This window comes from Vigna unguiculata, chromosome 1 (genome assembly GCF_037176805.1).
Source record: "Vigna unguiculata cultivar grain cowpea cultivar isolate G323 ecotype 2 chromosome 1, ASM3717680v1, whole genome shotgun sequence".
Taxonomy (NCBI): domain Eukaryota; kingdom Viridiplantae; phylum Streptophyta; class Magnoliopsida; order Fabales; family Fabaceae; genus Vigna; species Vigna unguiculata.
In genome coordinates this window covers 5,871,550-5,890,570 of record NC_140792.1, presented here as the reverse complement: position 1 = coordinate 5,890,570, position 19,021 = coordinate 5,871,550, and the positions used below count along the sequence as shown (strand labels likewise).

Here is a 19,021-nt window from a genome sequence, read left to right as displayed (position 1 = left end):
AAGCAGACAATAACCTTTATAAACAAAAACTACCATTATGATTCACTTGTTTTATACTGAGGACTTCATCAGTCTGACCTCACTACGAGCTTGGTCATAACCTCTACGTTAAGGGCTTAATCAGTCCGACCTCGTTACGAGCTTGGTCATAACCGAGGTACGCTAAGGTACTTATCTGACCAACCTCGCTACAAGCTTGGTCATAACCTTAGTACGTTGAGAACTTCATTGGTCTGATCTCACTACGAGCTTGGTCATAACCTTAGTATGCTAAGGACTTCATTGGTCTGACCTCGTTACGTGCTTGGTCATAACCTCAGAACGCTGAGAGCTTCATCGGACTGACCTCGTTACAAGCTTGGTCATAACTTTAGTACGCTAAGGGAATCATCGGATCGACCTCACTACGAGCTTGATCACAACCTCAGTATGCTGAGGACTTCATCGGTCCAACCTCGCTACGAGCTTGGTCATAACCTTAGTACATTGAGAGCTTCATCAGACCGACCTCGCTACGAGCTTGGTCATAACCTCAATACAGTTAGGGCTTCATCAGTCCGACCTCGCTACGAGCTTGGTTATAACCTCAGTACGATAAGGGCTACTTCAGGTCGTCCTCAGCCTAATCATCTATCGGCCGAGTAACTAGAGGACGACCTTTAACACGTGACTTAAAAATATTTCTTTCAAGAAGCTCCTACATTTCGCAAACAAGTTAATTATTTTGCAGGTACAATAAGGCACATCATAACTTATTATGTAGCTAGAGATGAACGCCGCCAAATTTATGAAAAAAGTACAAAACTTACATAAAGACAATGTGAAAGAAAATGAAGACCCAACCTGATACAAGAAGATATAGACGGTTTATGACAACCTTTCATCCCAACAAGTTGAGGACTCAAGGTTGGAGGGTTGTATACCGTCCAGGGAATGGCCGACCTCAACATGCTTATTTCGATTTTGACCCGATAAATATTTATCATAAAACGACGAGTTTCATTAAATATTTGTCATTGGCCGAGGTGACGAGCAAGGAATCCGAGCAAGATCTAGGCTGAATAAGGAATACGAGCAGGATTTGGGCCAAACAGGATTTGGGCCGAGCAGGATTTGGGCCAAATAGGATTTGGGACGAGCAGGATTTAGGCCAAGCAGGATTTGGGCCGAACAGGATCTGGGCCGAGTTTCTCTACAGAGAGTTAAGATATGATTATTGGATATTTCTTATAACAGGAAGATTCTCGACTTTGGGGGGAGTGGAGATCATGTATGACTTTTCTTTTTCTATAAATAAAACACTCACTCCTCTAGCAGAGAAAAAACTATTTTGGGCCTTAGTGTTCTTAAGTTGACCTAGGTCGAGAAAGTTCTCCTTACATTTTGTCTTTGATGAGCTTAGAAGGAAAATTTTTCCTGATTTTGTTTTATATGAGACTAGAACAGAAACGATAGGAAACAAGAAGGGCACATAAAAATGTTGTTTTAAAGGATTGAGATTTTCATCAATATTATCCAATTAGGAACTAATTGCAGGTAACGAGATATAGGACCAGTATTGACAACCTTTCCATCCTCAAAGCTCGACAACTCAAAGATTAGAGAGCTGTGTGATTATCATGACCCCAACTTGAGCTTCTAGTGGACTTGGCGTAATAAGGGTCTTTCTTCCTGCACTTCTAAAATTTCTTCTACACCTCCAAAATTTCTTTAAATTCTAAAAAAAACTTTGACCATTTAAGGAAACCCATGGACATCACACCCCCAAAATTACTTTCGGAAGTCATATATTTTGACTTCCGGAAGTCAAAATATATCACCGGAGGTCAACTTCCGGAAGTAAAAACATATCACCAGAAGTCAATTTCTAGAAGTCAAAATGTATCACCGAAAGTCGACTTTCAGAAGTCAAAATATATCACCGGAAGTCCACTTCTGGAAGTCAAAAATTTATTACAGGAAGTCGACTTTCGAAAGTCAAAAAACATTATCGGAAGTCGACTTTTGGAAGTCAAAAAATTAATTTTATTGAAAATATTTTTTATTCTTTTTAAAATATATGTTTTCTAACTTTTATTTTATTTTATTTTTTAAAACACATATTAAAAGTATTAAAAATTATAAATATATAAGTTTAAAAGGAAAATTACTTTAGAAAACACAAAATAAGTAAAAAAATGCTCAATAAAAAATTAAAAAATAAAATTGAAAAATAATTTAAATTAAAATAATAAAACTTTAAATTTTAAAAAATGAATATATATATATATATATATATATATATTCATTTTTTAAAATTTAAAGTTTTACTATTTTAATTTAAATTATTTTTCTATTTTATTTTTAATTTTATTGATATTATTATAATTATTTTATTTATATATATTATATATTTAATGTGTATAGTATTTTATATTTGTTTTTAATTTTTTTTTAAATTTAAATATTTAATTTTAATCATATTTTTAGAATTTTTTCAATTATATATTTTTTTGTATTTTTAAATTTAAATTTATTTTAATATAAATTATTAAAAATTTAATAGAAATTAAAAAAACATAAAAAAAATCATATTTAAAATAACACACACACACACACATACATATATATATATATATATATATGTAAATAATGAAATTTAAATTTAAAAAAACGAATATAATATATATATATATATATATATATATTTTTTTTCTTTTTTAATTTAAAGTTTTATTATTTTAAAATCAATTTAAATATTAAATAAAATTAAATGAAGCAGAATAATTTTTTTATTTATTTTTTATTTAAAGTTTAATATTATTTTAATTTTACTTATTTTTATTTTTATATTTATTTTTCATTCTATTAAATAAAAATAAAATTATATATATTAATATATTTTTTATTTTTAAAATATATATTAAGAAATATGAAAACATAAAAAATAAATAAAACAATAAATAATAAACTAAAAAAACAATTAAAAGTTAAGAAAACATAAATTTTAAAAAAGAATTACAAATATTTAAAAGAGAATTAATTTTTTGATTTCCGGATGTCGACTTCCGGTACTAATTTTTGACTTTCGGAAGTCGACTTCTGGTAATACATTTTGACTTCTGGAAGTCGACTTTCGGTGATACATTTTGATTTCTGGAAGTCTACTTCCGGTGATATATTTTAACTTCCGAAAGTCGACTTTCAGTTATATATTTTGACTTCCGGAAGTCAACTTCCGGTGATATATTTTGACCTCCAGAAGTCATATATTTTGATTTTCGGAAGTCGACATCCGGAAGTAATCTTGGGAGTGTGATGTCCGTGAGTTTTCTTAAATAGTTAAAAGGTTTTTTGGAAATTTAAAAATATTTTGAAGGTGTAGAAAAAATTTTGGAGGTGCAAGAAGAAAGATCCTAATGTTTATTAACTTAGAGATGGAGACGATGTTCGAGATCCGACCCATAATCATGATTTTATCTTTGGGCCAATGATCAACTAACTAGTCAGGACCTATAAGACCCGCACGGGGCGAAGCCGACCTGGGTAATAGAAGAAGTGTAGACAGATTTATACTGAATTTTAGGCATAATTTGTTAATAGAAACAAGATAATACTAGAAAACCGAACTAGTATATCGGGAGCATGAACCCGATTAGTTAAACAAAAGCCGGGACATCCCAAAATATTTTGATAGACTGTAACAAAAATCCGGATGAGTCTTGTAATGGTCTTTTTGCTATAAATAAAGAAAAAACTCCCACGACGAGAGACCAACAAGTTTTTTGACCTAAGTAACTATTTGAACTCTGCTAAAGAGTTTCATATTAATTGTTCTTCGCTTAAGGCGTTAGGTTTTTTTCTCAGGAACACAGTAGTATAAAAGATTAAAGTTACGATAACAACAGATGACAAAAATCATGAAAAATAAGAAAATAAATACGATGTAGCAGAGATTCCAAAGGATTGAAAAAAATAATATTATTTTTGCATATTGATATAACACGAAAAGTATCAGAGGTCCCTGAGGACCATTCCTTATTTCATGCACACTACATTCCGTACGCAACGGCGTCGTTTTGCATACCCTAACCCCGATTCCTCCTCGAAAAGCTCTAATATTGAACGTATCCACATTCCCAATTTCACTCGCTTTCCCTTTTCTTCCACTGTTCTTAGTTAAACTATGTCGGGCAGAAACCGAGGGCAACCCCTTCATCCTCCGCATGCCGCGGGGCTATCGCCGCCAATTCACGACCACCCGGTGTTCGGCGCTCGGGCCCATCACCATCTAGTGGGACCCATTGTCCCGCCCCATCCCCACCCCGCGCTTCTGGAAGACTTCCGGGACTCGCAGCTAGGGCTGGGCCCACGCGGGCCCATTCCGCTTCACCCGGCGGCGATAATCGAGGAGCGTCTCGCGGCCCAGCACCAGGACATTCAGGGCCTTCTGGGCGACAACCAGAGGCTCGCCGCCACCCACGTGGCCCTCAAGCAGGAGCTAGAGGCAGCCCAACACGAGCTCCAGCGCGTGGCGCACTTCCGAGACTCGCTCCGGGCAGACACAGAGGCCCGCATGAGGGAACTCTACGACAAGTCGGCCCAGCTCGAGGCCGAACTCCGGGCCACCGAGGCCTCCCGGGCCGAGCTCCTCCAGGTCCACGCCGACATCAAGGAGCTCACAGCAGTCCGTCAGGACCTGTCCGGACAGGTGCAGGCCATGACGCAGGACTTGGCCCGCATGACTGCCGATGCCAAACGGCTGCCGGCGCTCAGGGCCGATGTGGAGGCCATGAAACAGGAGTTGCAATGTGCAAGGTAGTGGCTTTGTCTCAATCTGGTGCAATATTGTGGATTGTGCTTTAATTGTGATCAAGGTTTTAAATTACACATAGTAAACCTTGGCTGTGGTTATTTTCCAAAGAATTATGTTATTTTTTGCGTAAAATTGTCCAACAATTTTCTTACTGTAGTGATAGAGAATATGAGAAATGAGAAAAACATATAAAACTAGGAGAGGAGATGAATGAGGCGATGGATGGGTGGGGATAAAACAACTAGTTGTTGTCGCTTGAATAACACAACTCTGATTTTGAATTATGTAGCTATTCATTAGAGTTTGCGGTAAAAGCTGAATCCTTTATGTGGCAGTTGACAATATATCCACTGAAGGAATTTTTTGAATGCATATTTCTTATGACTATAGAATGTGGGTTGAATGGTGAATATATAGCTGGTGGCTTTAAAGAGGGGTACTGGGATGCTGAGCCGATGTTAATGTTGTTGGTGTTGTTTTAAATTGTCTATTGGCTTTTAGGGCTGCCATTGAGTATGAGAAGAAGGGATTTGCTGAAAACTATGAGCATGGTCAAGTGATGGAGAAGAAGTTGGTTGCAATGGCTCGGGAGATGGAGAAGCTTCGTGCGGAAATTGCGAATGCAGAGAAAAGAGCACGGGCTGCTGCGGCGGCTGGGAATCCAGGTATGCATCCTTTTTGCATGATGTAGTCTTGATGAGTTAACTAACTGCAATTTGTGACGTAAAATGGTATTGGGTCTACTTCTAGTTCCACTTTTTTTTATGACTCTTTTGTTTTCTTGTCTTAAGATATCATTGTTTTGGCCTACTAATGCTCTTCTTTGTTTCCTGTCCTTTGCTTTGATTTTGTAGGCCCAGGGTATAATGCAAATTATGGCAATGCTGATGCTGGATACGCTGGAAATCCTTACCCTGGAATTTATGGCATGAATCCAGTAAGTTTTGTTGCATCTCAAATGTATCTTAACTGAGTGGATCAGTCTGAATTAAAAGGGGTTTTCTTTTCTCAGTAAATACTTCCATAGTTCCATCTGTGGTTTCTTGGGAAATCTGTATGTTGTTTGTTTGGTACTTAAGTTGGACCGTTTCAATGGACATTCATCAGTGAAACCTTGAATAAGTTGATTCTTGCTCACATGTAATTATCATTGAATATTATGATATTTTCATTAGGTCTGTAGTTATCAGTACAGTACAGTGGAGTTGGAGGGGCTAATGTCAAAAATGCTATTGCAGGATGGGATCTTATGATCCTTGTTATGATTACACAATTTTATTTTATTTCGTACCCTTTGTGAATTCTGGACCTTGGTGGTATGAGTAGGATCTTCATTTTTACTTCTTTGCTCATCTCAGACCCGGTCACGAACCTAGGTGAATACAAATAGCACCCCGATTTATTCTTATGTCCTGCAACAACAGTACAACATATTTAAGAATGGTATGACAACATTGATTAACATGGTTAGTTGAATGAAGATAGAAATGATGTACTGGAGAGGAAATATGTTGAATCATGAATAATTTCGTATAGTGAACAGTAAGATTCATAATAATTCCAAAGAATGTAAAATATACTTAAATATAAGGCACAAAAATGCAATGATACTAAATTTACATTTTACTTATAGCCCATTTGTATTCTCGTCCTGAGAGAATTACCTTGAAGGGGATGGAACTGTTGAGTCAGGAGAGGAGGGAAGGGAGAGTTAGTTGGGGACAGGTAGAGCAGTTAGTTTAGAAGAATTAGTAATAAATAAATAGGGAGAATAAGGCTTTCATAGCACCAAAAGCTTTGTAAGGAAGTGGAAACCATTGGAGGAAAAGTTTTTGCCTTTGTTCTGTTCAATATCACTCAATCAGGAAAAAAAATAGTTTTTCTTTTCATAATCACAACTATGTGTTCCCAACACTCATTACCACCTGATCTAATCAGCATGTTGCTATATTTGATCTATTATTTTAGTCAGTACAGAATTGCCAATTGGTTATCTTTGTGTGACCACTATGTTTTATAACTTGTTCTGGTATTTGAACCATGGTCAAAAAGGTAGTAATTAAATTTATATTTGAGTAAAATTGTAAGAAATCAAGATATAAAAAATTGTCAATTAATAGATACAACTAAATAATATTTGTTATTGGATGAAAGTAATAATAGTTTGACTAATTTATACTTTTGTGTAATCCTTAAAAATAATTTATACTTATATGTAATCCTTAAATGTAGTCTATATCAATGTGTAATCCTTAAATATGGTTTATGCATGTGTAGTTCTTAAATATAATTTATACTAATTATGTATAATCCTTCAATATAATGCTTAGACATATTTTCTAATTTATCTTAAAAATATATTAAATAAACTAAAAAATATAATATTTTTAAAATTTGAAAAATAAAACAATTCTGGTTTTCAGCACAGGTTTAGATTGCTTTTGTCAGTTCATTACTAGTTCTCACTGATTTTGATATGATCTGGTTTTGGGAGTTAATATACTGATCACTAGACTGGTTTTCACTTGAATGAATTGGCTAGTCCGGTTTAGTCTTTAAGCCAGTGGGTGATGAAGTTGTATTGTATAGCTTGCAAATTGCTTGGTTTGTTTATTGTCCTAAAAGTATTCGATTGTATGTATATATTATATTGTATATGGTTGAAATTATTGTCTGGAGTATTGATTTGGATATTGTTCTTTGCTAAAACTGGCAAATTTCAGGTACAGTCTGGAGGGGAGAATTTTCCTCAGTATGGACCAGGGCCTGGGGCTTGGGGTGCATATGACATGCAGCGAGCTCAAGGACACAGATAGATTCCTGTTAAGCAATCATATAACTGGTATCTTGGGTTGCAACTTTCTAGATGATTGCTTGATTCATCTACTAATGAATGTTGTGGGAAATTGTCTTTTAGGAGGTCTTTGAAGTTGTACTTTAAAAAGCTCACATGTAGGTTGATGATGTTGTAGATGATGGTTGTCTATGGTGTCAAATAAGGGACATTTTGTTTTGTTATCTTGTTTTTGTGGTGTGGCTCTCATGTCAATCTTGGTTCTTTAAATTATGTCTTTTTGCATGGTTTCTTTAATTTCTATCTGGTATACTTATTTGGAGGTTGCTCTTTGTCAAAAGTATGAACCTATCATTGGATTTTATGTAAATATTAGCAAATTGTTAGCCATCACTGCCTCCTTGGGAGGAAAAGATAAGTTGTTTTTCTATCCCTTCTTTTCACTTAATGTGCTTTGTAGTTAGTGATTTGAATTTGCTCAAGGAGTCAAGGTATACGATCTCTGTTGGAGCTGTTAAGTATCAGCTTCTCTGTGATCATCACCAGCACAGAAGCAAACTATAGTTGCTGTGTAATATTCTTTCTAGGAAGCATTCTGAAACTGCTCAAGAAAATGAAATATCTGTTGGACCTCTTGTCAGTGAAGAAAATGAAAATATTTGCTAGATCGTGCCTTAACATACAAATGAAGATTCTATCTTTGTACATTTCTATTCTTTGTAACTATATGTTATATATAAACTAGAGTCTTATAAATGCTTCTTTAACACTTGCTTTGACTTTAAAAATCAAGAATTATTTTATTGATATCAATCACAAATTACATTCTCATCATCTCTATTTGCAATAGCCAAAACCTTTTAAAAAAACGAAATAGAAGTATGCTGAAATATATGGAAAGATTATGAAGATATTTTTTTCCTATTTCCTATGTAAGTATTGATAATATTTTTTATCCTTATAATATGCTAATTACAACACATTAGTCTCTCAAGAAGAATTTGAAGAAATTCTCTTTCATTATTCACTTTTATTTATCTCCCCCTTCCCTCTGCCTCATCGTAACTTACTCAAAACCCCAATAAAAGGTCAATTCAAATGCAGTGAGCATTAAGCTATCCCTCTGTGAAAAGTAGGATGACTTGTATATCCCTATTACATTGCCATTCCTATGACCTTTTCATGCATTTATCCATATGTTTGGCTACAGGATTTCTATTAATAATTATGTCCACATACTGTCTCCAAGCAAACATTCTAGTCCTGTCATAGCATTCATTCCCGAGTACAGTGTAATATGAGGAAAAAAATACTTTATTAAAGGAATGAAGGTTTTTTATGCTAATACTAGGGGGAAAGAGGCATTCCATGCCTATATGTATTTAAAAGAAAATAAATAATAATAGAAGTTAAATAATAGAAGTGGGTAGTTTCCAGAACACAGTTAGAAGTAAGTGTGGTTACAGGGATAAGATTGAGATTTATTGGGGTAACATAAGGTTATAAAATAGAGCACAAAATCTATAAACAACAACCGCATATCCCTATATATATATATATATATATAGAGAGAGAGAGAGAGAGAGAGAGAGAGAGAGAGAGAGAGAGTTATAGATTAAAGAGATCTGTGTATTGGATGACATTCTAGCTTTTACTGTCTCTCTTCCTCTGGTGGCAATGCTTAAAATAAAAAATTGCTTCCATTTTTATATTAATGAAATCAAAAGCAAATTGAAACAAGATGTAACTCTACTTTTGTCCACCATTCAATTTAACATTTAGGGCCCATGACTTGTCACATCTTTTGCTTTCAAATATTTTGTTTCATTTATTGATGAATATTTTAGATGTACTTGAATAATTTTTAATGGAAGATTGATATGATCTTTTGTCTATCTTTAATGAAAAAAGAATCAGTTTGTACTAGTTATAAGAAAATTGAAGAAAACGATAATGGCAAAGAATATTTTTCATGTGATTTTTCTAGCCATTTTAAGTTCACATGGAATTTTACATCACTCTACTTGTTTTCATACATCTTAGCAAAATGGTATAACACTTAGGTAGAACTCCAAGTACCTTATCACTAGGTGTTAATGTACCAGTTCATCACTAGGGTGATGTTATACTTAATATACATTTCCTTATCAATAGAATGTCCTCTTTTTCTCTTAAACAAAATCCTTATTCCATTTGTTTACATATGAACATCTGGTGAAAGGATTAGTGACAAAAGTGTCACAGATTATGGTACTGCTTTGGTGCCATGTTGAGGAGAGAAAAACTGAGAAGGAATATAATGAATTCTGTGTGTTGGGTATACACACGAGTATTCTTAATTATAATAAAGAACATATACAATAATAAGGAATAAAATCAATATTGAATAGTGGGAAATATTTGGTAAGAATACTATCATATCATATCACCCTATTTAATATAAGAATACTATAACATGTCATACCACCCTATTTAAGATAAGAATACTATATAATATCATATCATATCTCGTATTATTGGAATGCAGTGATCTGCATTATGAAGTATATATTAAAGTTGCACATAGAAAAAGGTTTGTTATATGGTTACAATAATCACACTCTTGCTGTGGTAATAGATGCAAATTGGGCTTATAAGAATACTATATCATATCATATCTCCTTGTATTATTGGAATGCAGTGATTTGCATTCTGAAGTATATTAAAGTTGAGCATGGAAAATGTTTGTTATGTGGTTACAATAATCACACTCTTGCTGTGGTAATAGATGCAAATTGGGCTGGATCTCCTAAGGAGATATTGTGTTTTTATTGGGAACAACTTGATCAACTGGAAAAGCAAGAAGCAGATTGTAGTATAGTGTAAAAATAGGATATAGAGCTATGACCTCTGGCACCACACTTATTTGCCTCAATTAGTTGCTTAAAGAATTGATATTTGGAGAGTTCACACAAACGATTCTTATTTGTAATAACCAAGCTGCCCTACATATTTTGTCAAGTCCAGTATTTTATGAGAGGACTAAAGATATTGGGGTAGATTGTCACTTTATCCAAGAAAAGATTGTATCTAGAGGCATCACCACTCAATCTGTTAACTCTAATGATCAGTTGGCAATTGTCTTCACTAAATTATTGTGGGGTCCTAGAATATATTACACTAGTAACAAGCTTGGTTCATATGATTTATGTGTCCGCATGAGGGGGAGTATTAAGTGTAACTAAATATATGTACCTTGGCCCATCTTTTTGTATCTTCTTTGTATGAGACACTTATATACATGCTCCTATGTTGTAATACTCATAGAGAGATTATTTTTGTCTCTTCACCATATATCTAAAAAAATCACATAGTTATATGCGCTCATTATCGTCATAAAAATGGAATAGCCGAAAGAAAGTGCCGACATATTGTTGATATTGGTCTCGCTCTTCTCAGCCAAGCTTCCTTACCTCTGAAGTACTGGGATCATGCTTTCATCATTGCAGTTTTTCATTAATAGATTACTGTTTGCATTTTTGAACTTTTCTGTATCCTATACACATCTTTTACACACTGCACCTGATTATGGATTTTTCAGGGCTTTCTGATGTGTATGTTTTACGTTACCCTGGCCATACACTTCTTACAACCTGGCTTTTGATTCTCTAGAATGTATCATTCTTGTGTATTCAACATCTCAAAATGGTTAGAAGTGTTTGTCTCATTCTGGCAGGATATACATATCTAAAGATGTGCTTTTCAGTGAAAACAGATTTCCATATCCTGAGCTTTTCACACCAGCTTTACAACAACCTACTTCTTCCCCAGTTATTTGATCCGTTATTCCTACTATTTCATCTACTCAATTACCTACGATTACTGCACCTTCTTCATTGCATTCTACTGCACCTTTATCTACTAATCTTTGTCACTACAACCTCTTCACCCCTTTCTAGTCTAATTCCTTCACTGTTTCTCACACTGAAATTTCTCCTCCTTCTAGACCTTCCAATACCAACCCTATGCAAACCAGATCAAAATCTGGTGTAGTGAAACCTTATATTCATCCTACTCTTCTTGCTGCTGATCTTGCACTTAAAAAAACCATCAAACAAGCTCTTTGTTATCCACATTGGTTCTCTGCTATGAAAGAAGAATTTCTTGCTTTACAATGCAATAAAACCAGGACTCTTGTTCCTGTTCCTCACATAGAACTGCCATAGGATGCAAATGGGTTTTTAGAGTTAAAGAAAATTCTGATGGTACTCTACAAATATGTATATCATGGTTGTTTACTAAGGGTTTCAATCAGCAACCTGGATTTGATTTTACAAAGACTTTTTCACCCGCTATGAAGCCTGTCTCTATTTGGATTATTCTTATATTGGTGGTCTATTTTTCAATCATATAACTGACTTTTCTGTTTTTTCCTTTGTAACGGTTGCAATTGTCTAATTACAGGTTTCTGTAAGAGAGAATTGCAACTCTTTTTTCTGTGCGTATGCGTTCATTTAGTATCAGCTTTTCACTCAATAAAGAGAGATCACTCAGGTGCCTTTTATCATATTTATTCTCCAGTCAGTTTTTGAGACAATCTCACGACAATGACCTCACAAATGCAACAGAAAAGAAGGAAAATAGTTTCTCCTCAAGCACAATTCTTCCTTTGTTCCTCTCATTTTATTTTTTAATTGGTTCTACTGAGTAGAGACCCTTAGACTCATTTTCCTCGGTTTCTTGTGTAGCTAGGAAGTGAAATGCCATTTTCTCCAGTACCATCCTCTTACTAAAGTATTATGGTATAGGTTTGACAGCTCATTTTTGAGCTGGCTACAGCTATGATTCAAATTTCACTGGATCCCTATTTTCTCCAATAAAATTTATTTTTCTATGGAAATTTCTCCCTTTTATGGTCACATGCCTGTTTATGCCTACATATTATCCTGTACAGCACCTCTGGAATGATTTAGGTTTGTAATTGATATACTGGAAGCTCACAAGACGGAGGTAAAAGAATAAGGGGTTTCCTTTTGGTCAAGCTTCAGTTGTGATGTGAAACTCAATTCCTGTTTTATCGTTTTCAAGTTTTCTGAGTGAGGTTTCATTCAAGAAGAGATGTTCTCCTTTGGGAATTTTTCTATTTTGAAGCAGCTAAGTGTATTTTTAGCTTGATCTATTCTGCTAGCTTCACATACTCAACACTGGAGCCAAAGGACGGGAGTCTTAGTTGAGTAAGTTACGCAGCTTTCTGAATGGTAAATTCCTTGGCGTATTTTACCTTTCCTTATTCCATGATGGCTTTTAATGTAGGAAATGCCAGTTTAGCTATTCAAACTTAGGTTATGCTAATGCTTCTTTGTAGTGGATTTAGTCTAGTCTGTTGATTGAATAGTTTCTGCCCATTTAATGTTCTTACTATGTTAGATCAAAGTTCTGCTTGGATCGGGTGAACTGGTTTGTGTTTGTTTAGATGACAGATCCATTTCTAGGTGTTTTAACTATTAAGTTCAGAAGCATGACAAGTCATCTTAGTACAAATAAATCCTTTATAACATTTTACTCTGTCTTATCATGTATAAAGAAGGATGTGAAAATCATTAGTGTGAATTAACCTTATTGTCAGTTCAGATCTAGCAATTATGGCCATGCTATTAACAAACATTCCTTGTTAAGTTATTATTCCAAAGATTTAGTGAATTTGCATGATTTTTTTCTAGAAATTCTTAAGTTTGTAGAGGAATTTGATGTTGCTTGTTGCTTTTTTTTTTTGGTGGAATTGATTTTTTAAGAGAATAGGTACTGAAGAAATTGCTTTTTAATAACTGAGTATGCTGTTGAAAGCCACTCTGTAATGTGTAGGAACCATGATTCCAGAAAATGACCAAAATGAGAGTGGTCATAAATTTGAAATGTTTATGCATGTTTTCCTTGAATCAAAGAAATTTTGTATTGCAGTTAATAAGAGATTATTCTTAAAAGCATATAGTTGTATAAATGAGCTAATAAGGGTAAAGATGACATTTCCTCCAAAAATAGGGTATCGTGACAATTATATAGTTGAAAGTTATAGTCCCACTGGAACAACATTGTGGGAACATTGTTAAGAAAACATTTCCAGGAAATTTATTTCTTAGGAATGTTAATTTTTAAATAATAAAACAAACATTCCCAATTTTAGATTCATAAGATACTAACCATTTTTAGTATCAAACGGACCCTTGAGGTTATTAATGAAATAACCACTGGATTCAGATTAGTGTTCTGTTTTGGGACTCAGTAATGTCATTGTAGGATTGGGATTTGAACCACGCTATGAAGGAATCTATCAATACTACCAATGAAGTATGGGAAATAAGGCGTCAACGAGAGCACCCAATGTTGCATAGATGACAATGTTGGAACATAGAAGTGAACATACAAGAATATGAAGATTAGGAGGAATGAGTATATTGGCAAGAAAATAGGAGTTACACTTATTGAGGAAAACATGGTACACTCTGTCAGGATTCTGATAATATGGACTTTGGAGAATAAGAGTAATTAGAGTATTTAGATAGTATTAAGGACCTAGGTTTCAGTGCTCTGAATTGATTCATGTACCTTATTCTTTGTTGCTATTGTTGTATACTCATGTATTTGTTTTATTTAATGATTATCTTCTTTAGCACCTAATGACATGTAATTATTTTTGTATCTAGGGCTGTGAATTTTGGGCCCGAACATTGTGCCCTGACTCTGATTCCATCATTCAGATCTGCAGGTACGTTCTATTTGCACCCTGTAAATTTTTCTCTGCCTTTTTTAATCAGTTCTCACTACCATCCCCAGTTATTTCATCTATTATTGTTCCTACTATTTCATGTATTCAATTACCTACAACTACTGCACCTTCTTCATCGCATTGTACTGCACCTTTATCTAATGAATCTGTCACTACATCCTCTTCAATAGTATCTCCTTTGTTAACACCTTAGAAAAGAAAAAAAAAAAACGAAATATGAAATAAATTTACCCATAAACTAAAATTATCCTATGCATGAACTAAAAGTAATTTTTTAGAGAAATTAATATGAAGAATTCTTACTAACTATTTATTAGTTAAGGTAATTTTAGTTTATGAAAAAAAAAATTCATAACAGGACCATAATCTATATCCATTCTAGATATGTGAAGCGAATACGTTGTGCAGTTCATTGTTCCTGCTTAAATTACTCGTGTCTTTACGTTTACGTCAACAAAAGCTTTAGGGGATGTGCTCATTTATGGTCATTTACTTTAGAGGAAAAGATTGTTTGATACTATTGGACACTTGTATAGAGGTAAAATAGTCATAAAAAAGTAACCTATTGTATTTGTAAAGAAAAGAAGTAAGTGAAAAAGTAACGAAGGATAATGTTAAATGATTGTAAAAAAAATTATGAGTGTTAAAATACCATTATCCTTTACTCTGAAGCACAAACAATGAGAGAATGGCTTTGGTTGGGCGACACACCCTTAACACAGCCAAAAATTGGAGTGTATGATTCGTTATCCTGTTTTGAGTATATTAAAATATTTGTATCTCACCTTCTTACTTAATAGTACAAGAAAAGATAAAAGCTTACATAAGACTTGATGTGTCAGTGAATGAGAATATGCATGGTGGTGACAAAGGAAGATATCTGAAAAGCTACTGAAAAAGAACTCCAGTTGGGGAAGCAGAACAAAATTATAGAGCAAACCAAAGAAAAGAAGAATATACTGGGAGTCTTATTTCCATGATATGAGGGCTAAAGTACAAATTTAACATCTTCATCATTTGTACTTGTTACTGATTGTTGAGATTCAGGATGTTTGGTTTTTATGCAGTTAGTCACTAAATTTATGGTGTAATTAGTTTGGTTCGTTTGTTCGTCCTTTAAAAACTGACATGTTCCTCTTTTGAAAAAAAAAAATCATTAAAAAAAATCAAATGTTATGGTGAGTTATGGTGAAGTTTTTGAAAAATTAAATTTTATGGCTTTATATGGTACCTCATTTTCAAATGTGACATTGAATAAGATTGCAAAGTTGAGATATTAAATTTTAAGTGAGAATTGTTTCTCTTTAGTTACAAATTGTTGTGGGTTTTATTATGCGATACAAGAATCAAGTATGAGAAACGTTTGGAGGATTGAAGCAATCAACGTAAAACTTCTGTAATTGTTATCGTTGGTAAGTAAAGATTAAGTACTCGTGTAAATGAGAAGTGAATTTTAAAATATAATATTCATTAAAACTTAATTAATTTGTTCATGATAATATGTTCCATCCAAAACAAATGATTAAACAAAACAAATGATTAAAGATTTCTTAACAATATTTATAAGAGAAATCAAAATATACAATTTGAAAAGTCAATTTTAATTTTTAGATTATGTCATTCACAGATACAATACATATATAATAATAAGACAATACGTTTATTAAAATCATTAATAATATGTATATTGAAAGTGTAAAATGTGAATCTAATTAAAATTATATATATATTAAATATTATGAACATAAAAAATTATAAATTATTATCATCAGTTTTATAAATTAGATATTTTATTAATGATACGTAATATTTTTGGCATTGGGATAGCCATTCCACCCATTTCGTCGAGATAAAGAAGACGTAGTCTATCATAACTAGTTCCCGTCAAGAAAAAAAGGGCAGCACCAATAAATCCGTGAGAGATTATTTGTAAAATAGCCCCATTCAGCCCTGTCTCGCTTATAGAACCAATTCCTAAAATTAAGAAACCCATATAAGAGACCGAGGAATAAGTTATTCTTTTTTTTACATTGCGTTGACCAAGAGATGTTGAAGTTGCATAGATATTCCACATAAATACTAAATTGAAATCGATGTATAATAAATATTAATATTAATTTATGGATTATATACATTTTAAAAATTAAAATTGACATAAAAGGGTATATATTATATATTATACAATTTTAACTTTTCAAAAATCACTTCCGAATTATGCAGTTAAGTTATTCCAAGATTACTTAACCGAGAATTTTTTTAAAAATGAAATTCATGAATATGTTACAACTTAAAAATGAAATGCAAGAAAAAGAGTAAGAGTGTGTTCTCACGTGGGGTGATGGTTTGAGGGAGAGGGAGATGATTGATTTGGGTTGATTAAAAGGTGATATTTATGTTGTTCTTTTTATGGATTTGGGGATGATATTGGATTAGATTTGAGAGTAATTTTTGTGAAAATTTGTAAAGGATTTGACTAATGTGACTAAAAAAAATTAAATTTAATAGATGAAAATATAGAATGATCTAATTGTCCTTGATGTTAAAAAAGTATGATAAAATAATATTTAGATAAATTATAATTAATTTTTCATATATTATTATCATAAATAAAAATATTATAAATATTTATTAATTGAAAAAAAAGAGTATAAAAATATATTTGATTTAGAAAATTTAATATTTTAATTTAAAAAAAAACATTTCCAACCACATCATTAATAAAAAGTAAACTCCAAACATGACATAATATCTAAAAAAGTACACACATGGCAACATACAATATTTAGAGCACTTGAAATTATTTTAAATTTTTTATGATGAATAATTTTTTATAAAAAATTATTAATTGAAATAAATAAAGAATATAATATATTTTATATAAAAAATTAAATATTTTGAATTTCAATATTAAAACTTAAAAGAGTTAAAGATACCAAGCACAAAGGATGTTATTCAACTAGTTCACAACTTGCTGTAACACAAAAGCATTGTTTTCATAATTCAAGACCATTAGAATAGAATAGGTTTCAAGTACAATAGAACTGGTTCTACACACAAAGCTTATCCTTTTAGAACTGGATCCAAGAAACCCATAACTGATTCCATTTCCTCGTTGAAGCACGAACCTATTTCCCACGCCATATGCATGGCGACCTGCATCATTCCATTCATCAAGCTGCGTGAAGACTGAACCATAACCCAACTCTAGTATAAATTCTTCACCATCAACCATTTATATAGTGGTGCACTCATCACTTCACCATAAAGGGAGGTTATTTGAGTAAAATTACTATAATTATTCTCAAATCTACTCATTCAAGCGGGATTCAAAAATAATCTCAATCTCGGAGTTGTTCTCTTTCTATGGTCTCATAATCACTATAAAAATACACAAAAAATCTTGCTATTCTTTTTGAATAATAAATTTATGGAAAGGAACACACGCTAAGAGTGGAGCATGGACCTAAAGAAAAGTGAGTTGGGAGAGATTATTCTTTAACAACATATAGCTGTATTAAATGAGCTTAGTAAGGGTAAACATGATATTTCCTCCAAAAACAGAGTATCGTGCCAATTATATGGTTGAAAGTTATATTCCCAAGGGAATAACTTTGTGGGGACATTGTTAAGAAAACATTCCCAGTAAGTTATGTTTCTCAGGAATGTTATTTTTTAAAATAATAAAACAAACATTCCCAATTTTAGATTCCTAATAAACTAACCATTTTTTTAATAACAAAGACCCTTGGTGTCCTTAATGTAGTAATCACTGGTTTCAGATTAATGTTCTCTTTTTTGGATTCAGATTAGTGTTATTGTAATATTGGGATTTAAACTACGCTATGAAGGAATTTATCAATACTACTAATAAAGTATGGGAAATAAGGTGTCAATGTGAGCATATTACTGATTTTTTAGATTAAGGATGTTTGGCTTTTATGCAGTTAGTTAGTCACTAAATATAGTATTATTATGGTATATTTAACAAGTTCCACATTGTTTAGAATTTGAGGTCAAATGCACTTTAAATATTATTTTTTCTTTCATTTTTTGAGGTGCTTTTTAAGGACAAAAATCATGCTAAAATCTCACATTCTAAAGTAGACAATATCTTGGAAATACGACGCCAACTCCTTTCTCCATCTCACTGTGAATGGTGTGCCATATATTAATCTCTGATTTTTTTTTTTTGGTTTTTTAAACTAGTTATTTTAAACTAACTTTTTTAATTTTTTTTTGCAAATTTTTTTTCCCATGTGTTAATGTTAGTGTCAAATGTCATTGTCTTTATTTTAATTTAGTTATTGATTTAATCTAGTCTATACTTATGTGTCTTTGATTCAATTTTGTCAAAATTTATTTAATAATTAAAATATATTTTTTAATCCATTTTTATGAGATTAAAACTAATTAAGTATAAATATTTTTACAAACTTAAGTGCTGATATTTATATTTAAATTTAGTAGTAAAAGTCATTGTTAATAAAAAATATTAATATAACATTCATACAAATAATAAATTTAGTTTCAAATTTGAGATAGACAATATTGCTCTATTTTGAAAAATAAAAGTAAAAATTAACAAAACATGAGTTAATAATATACAATAATGTAATATGCTAAAAAGTCATTTTGAATAAAAAATATTAGTATAACATTTATACAAATA

General features: G+C 32.4%; 1 protein-coding gene across 4 annotated transcripts; it reads left to right on the top strand.

Moving 5' to 3' along the window:
• Nucleotides 1-4,004: 4,004 nt before the first annotated feature.
• On the top strand, nucleotides 4,005-15,538 carry LOC114183927 (structural maintenance of chromosomes domain protein). Of its 4 annotated transcripts, none has more exons than XR_003604528.2 (7): nucleotides 4,005-4,797; nucleotides 5,297-5,460; nucleotides 5,650-5,732; nucleotides 7,519-7,637; nucleotides 12,033-12,802; nucleotides 14,270-14,331; nucleotides 15,195-15,538. XR_003604528.2 is itself a non-coding variant. In XM_028071128.2 (4 exons), exons 1-4 carry the CDS (start codon nucleotides 4,166-4,168, stop codon nucleotides 7,609-7,611), a joined length of 972 nt encoding a protein of 323 aa, XP_027926929.1. In that variant the 5' UTR covers nucleotides 4,006-4,165; the 3' UTR covers nucleotides 7,612-7,929. The 4 variants fall into 4 exon arrangements, 1 of the variants encoding a protein (XP_027926929.1); XR_003604529.2 differs by having other exon boundaries at nucleotides 12,033-12,826; XR_003604526.2 differs by lacking the exon at nucleotides 12,033-12,802.
• The last annotated feature ends 3,483 nt before the right edge of the window (nucleotides 15,539-19,021 follow it).

Coding starts and splice junctions, on each gene's coding strand:
- LOC114183927 (XM_028071128.2), top strand. CDS start 4,166: ATGTCGGGCAGAAACCGAGGGCAACCCCTTCATCCTCCGCATGCCGCG. Junction 4,798..5,296: donor CAGGAGTTGCAATGTGCAAG/GTAGTGGCTTTG, acceptor ATTGGCTTTTAG/GGCTGCCATTGAGTATGAGA. Junction 5,733..7,518: donor GAATTTATGGCATGAATCCA/GTAAGTTTTGTT, acceptor GGCAAATTTCAG/GTACAGTCTGGAGGGGAGAA.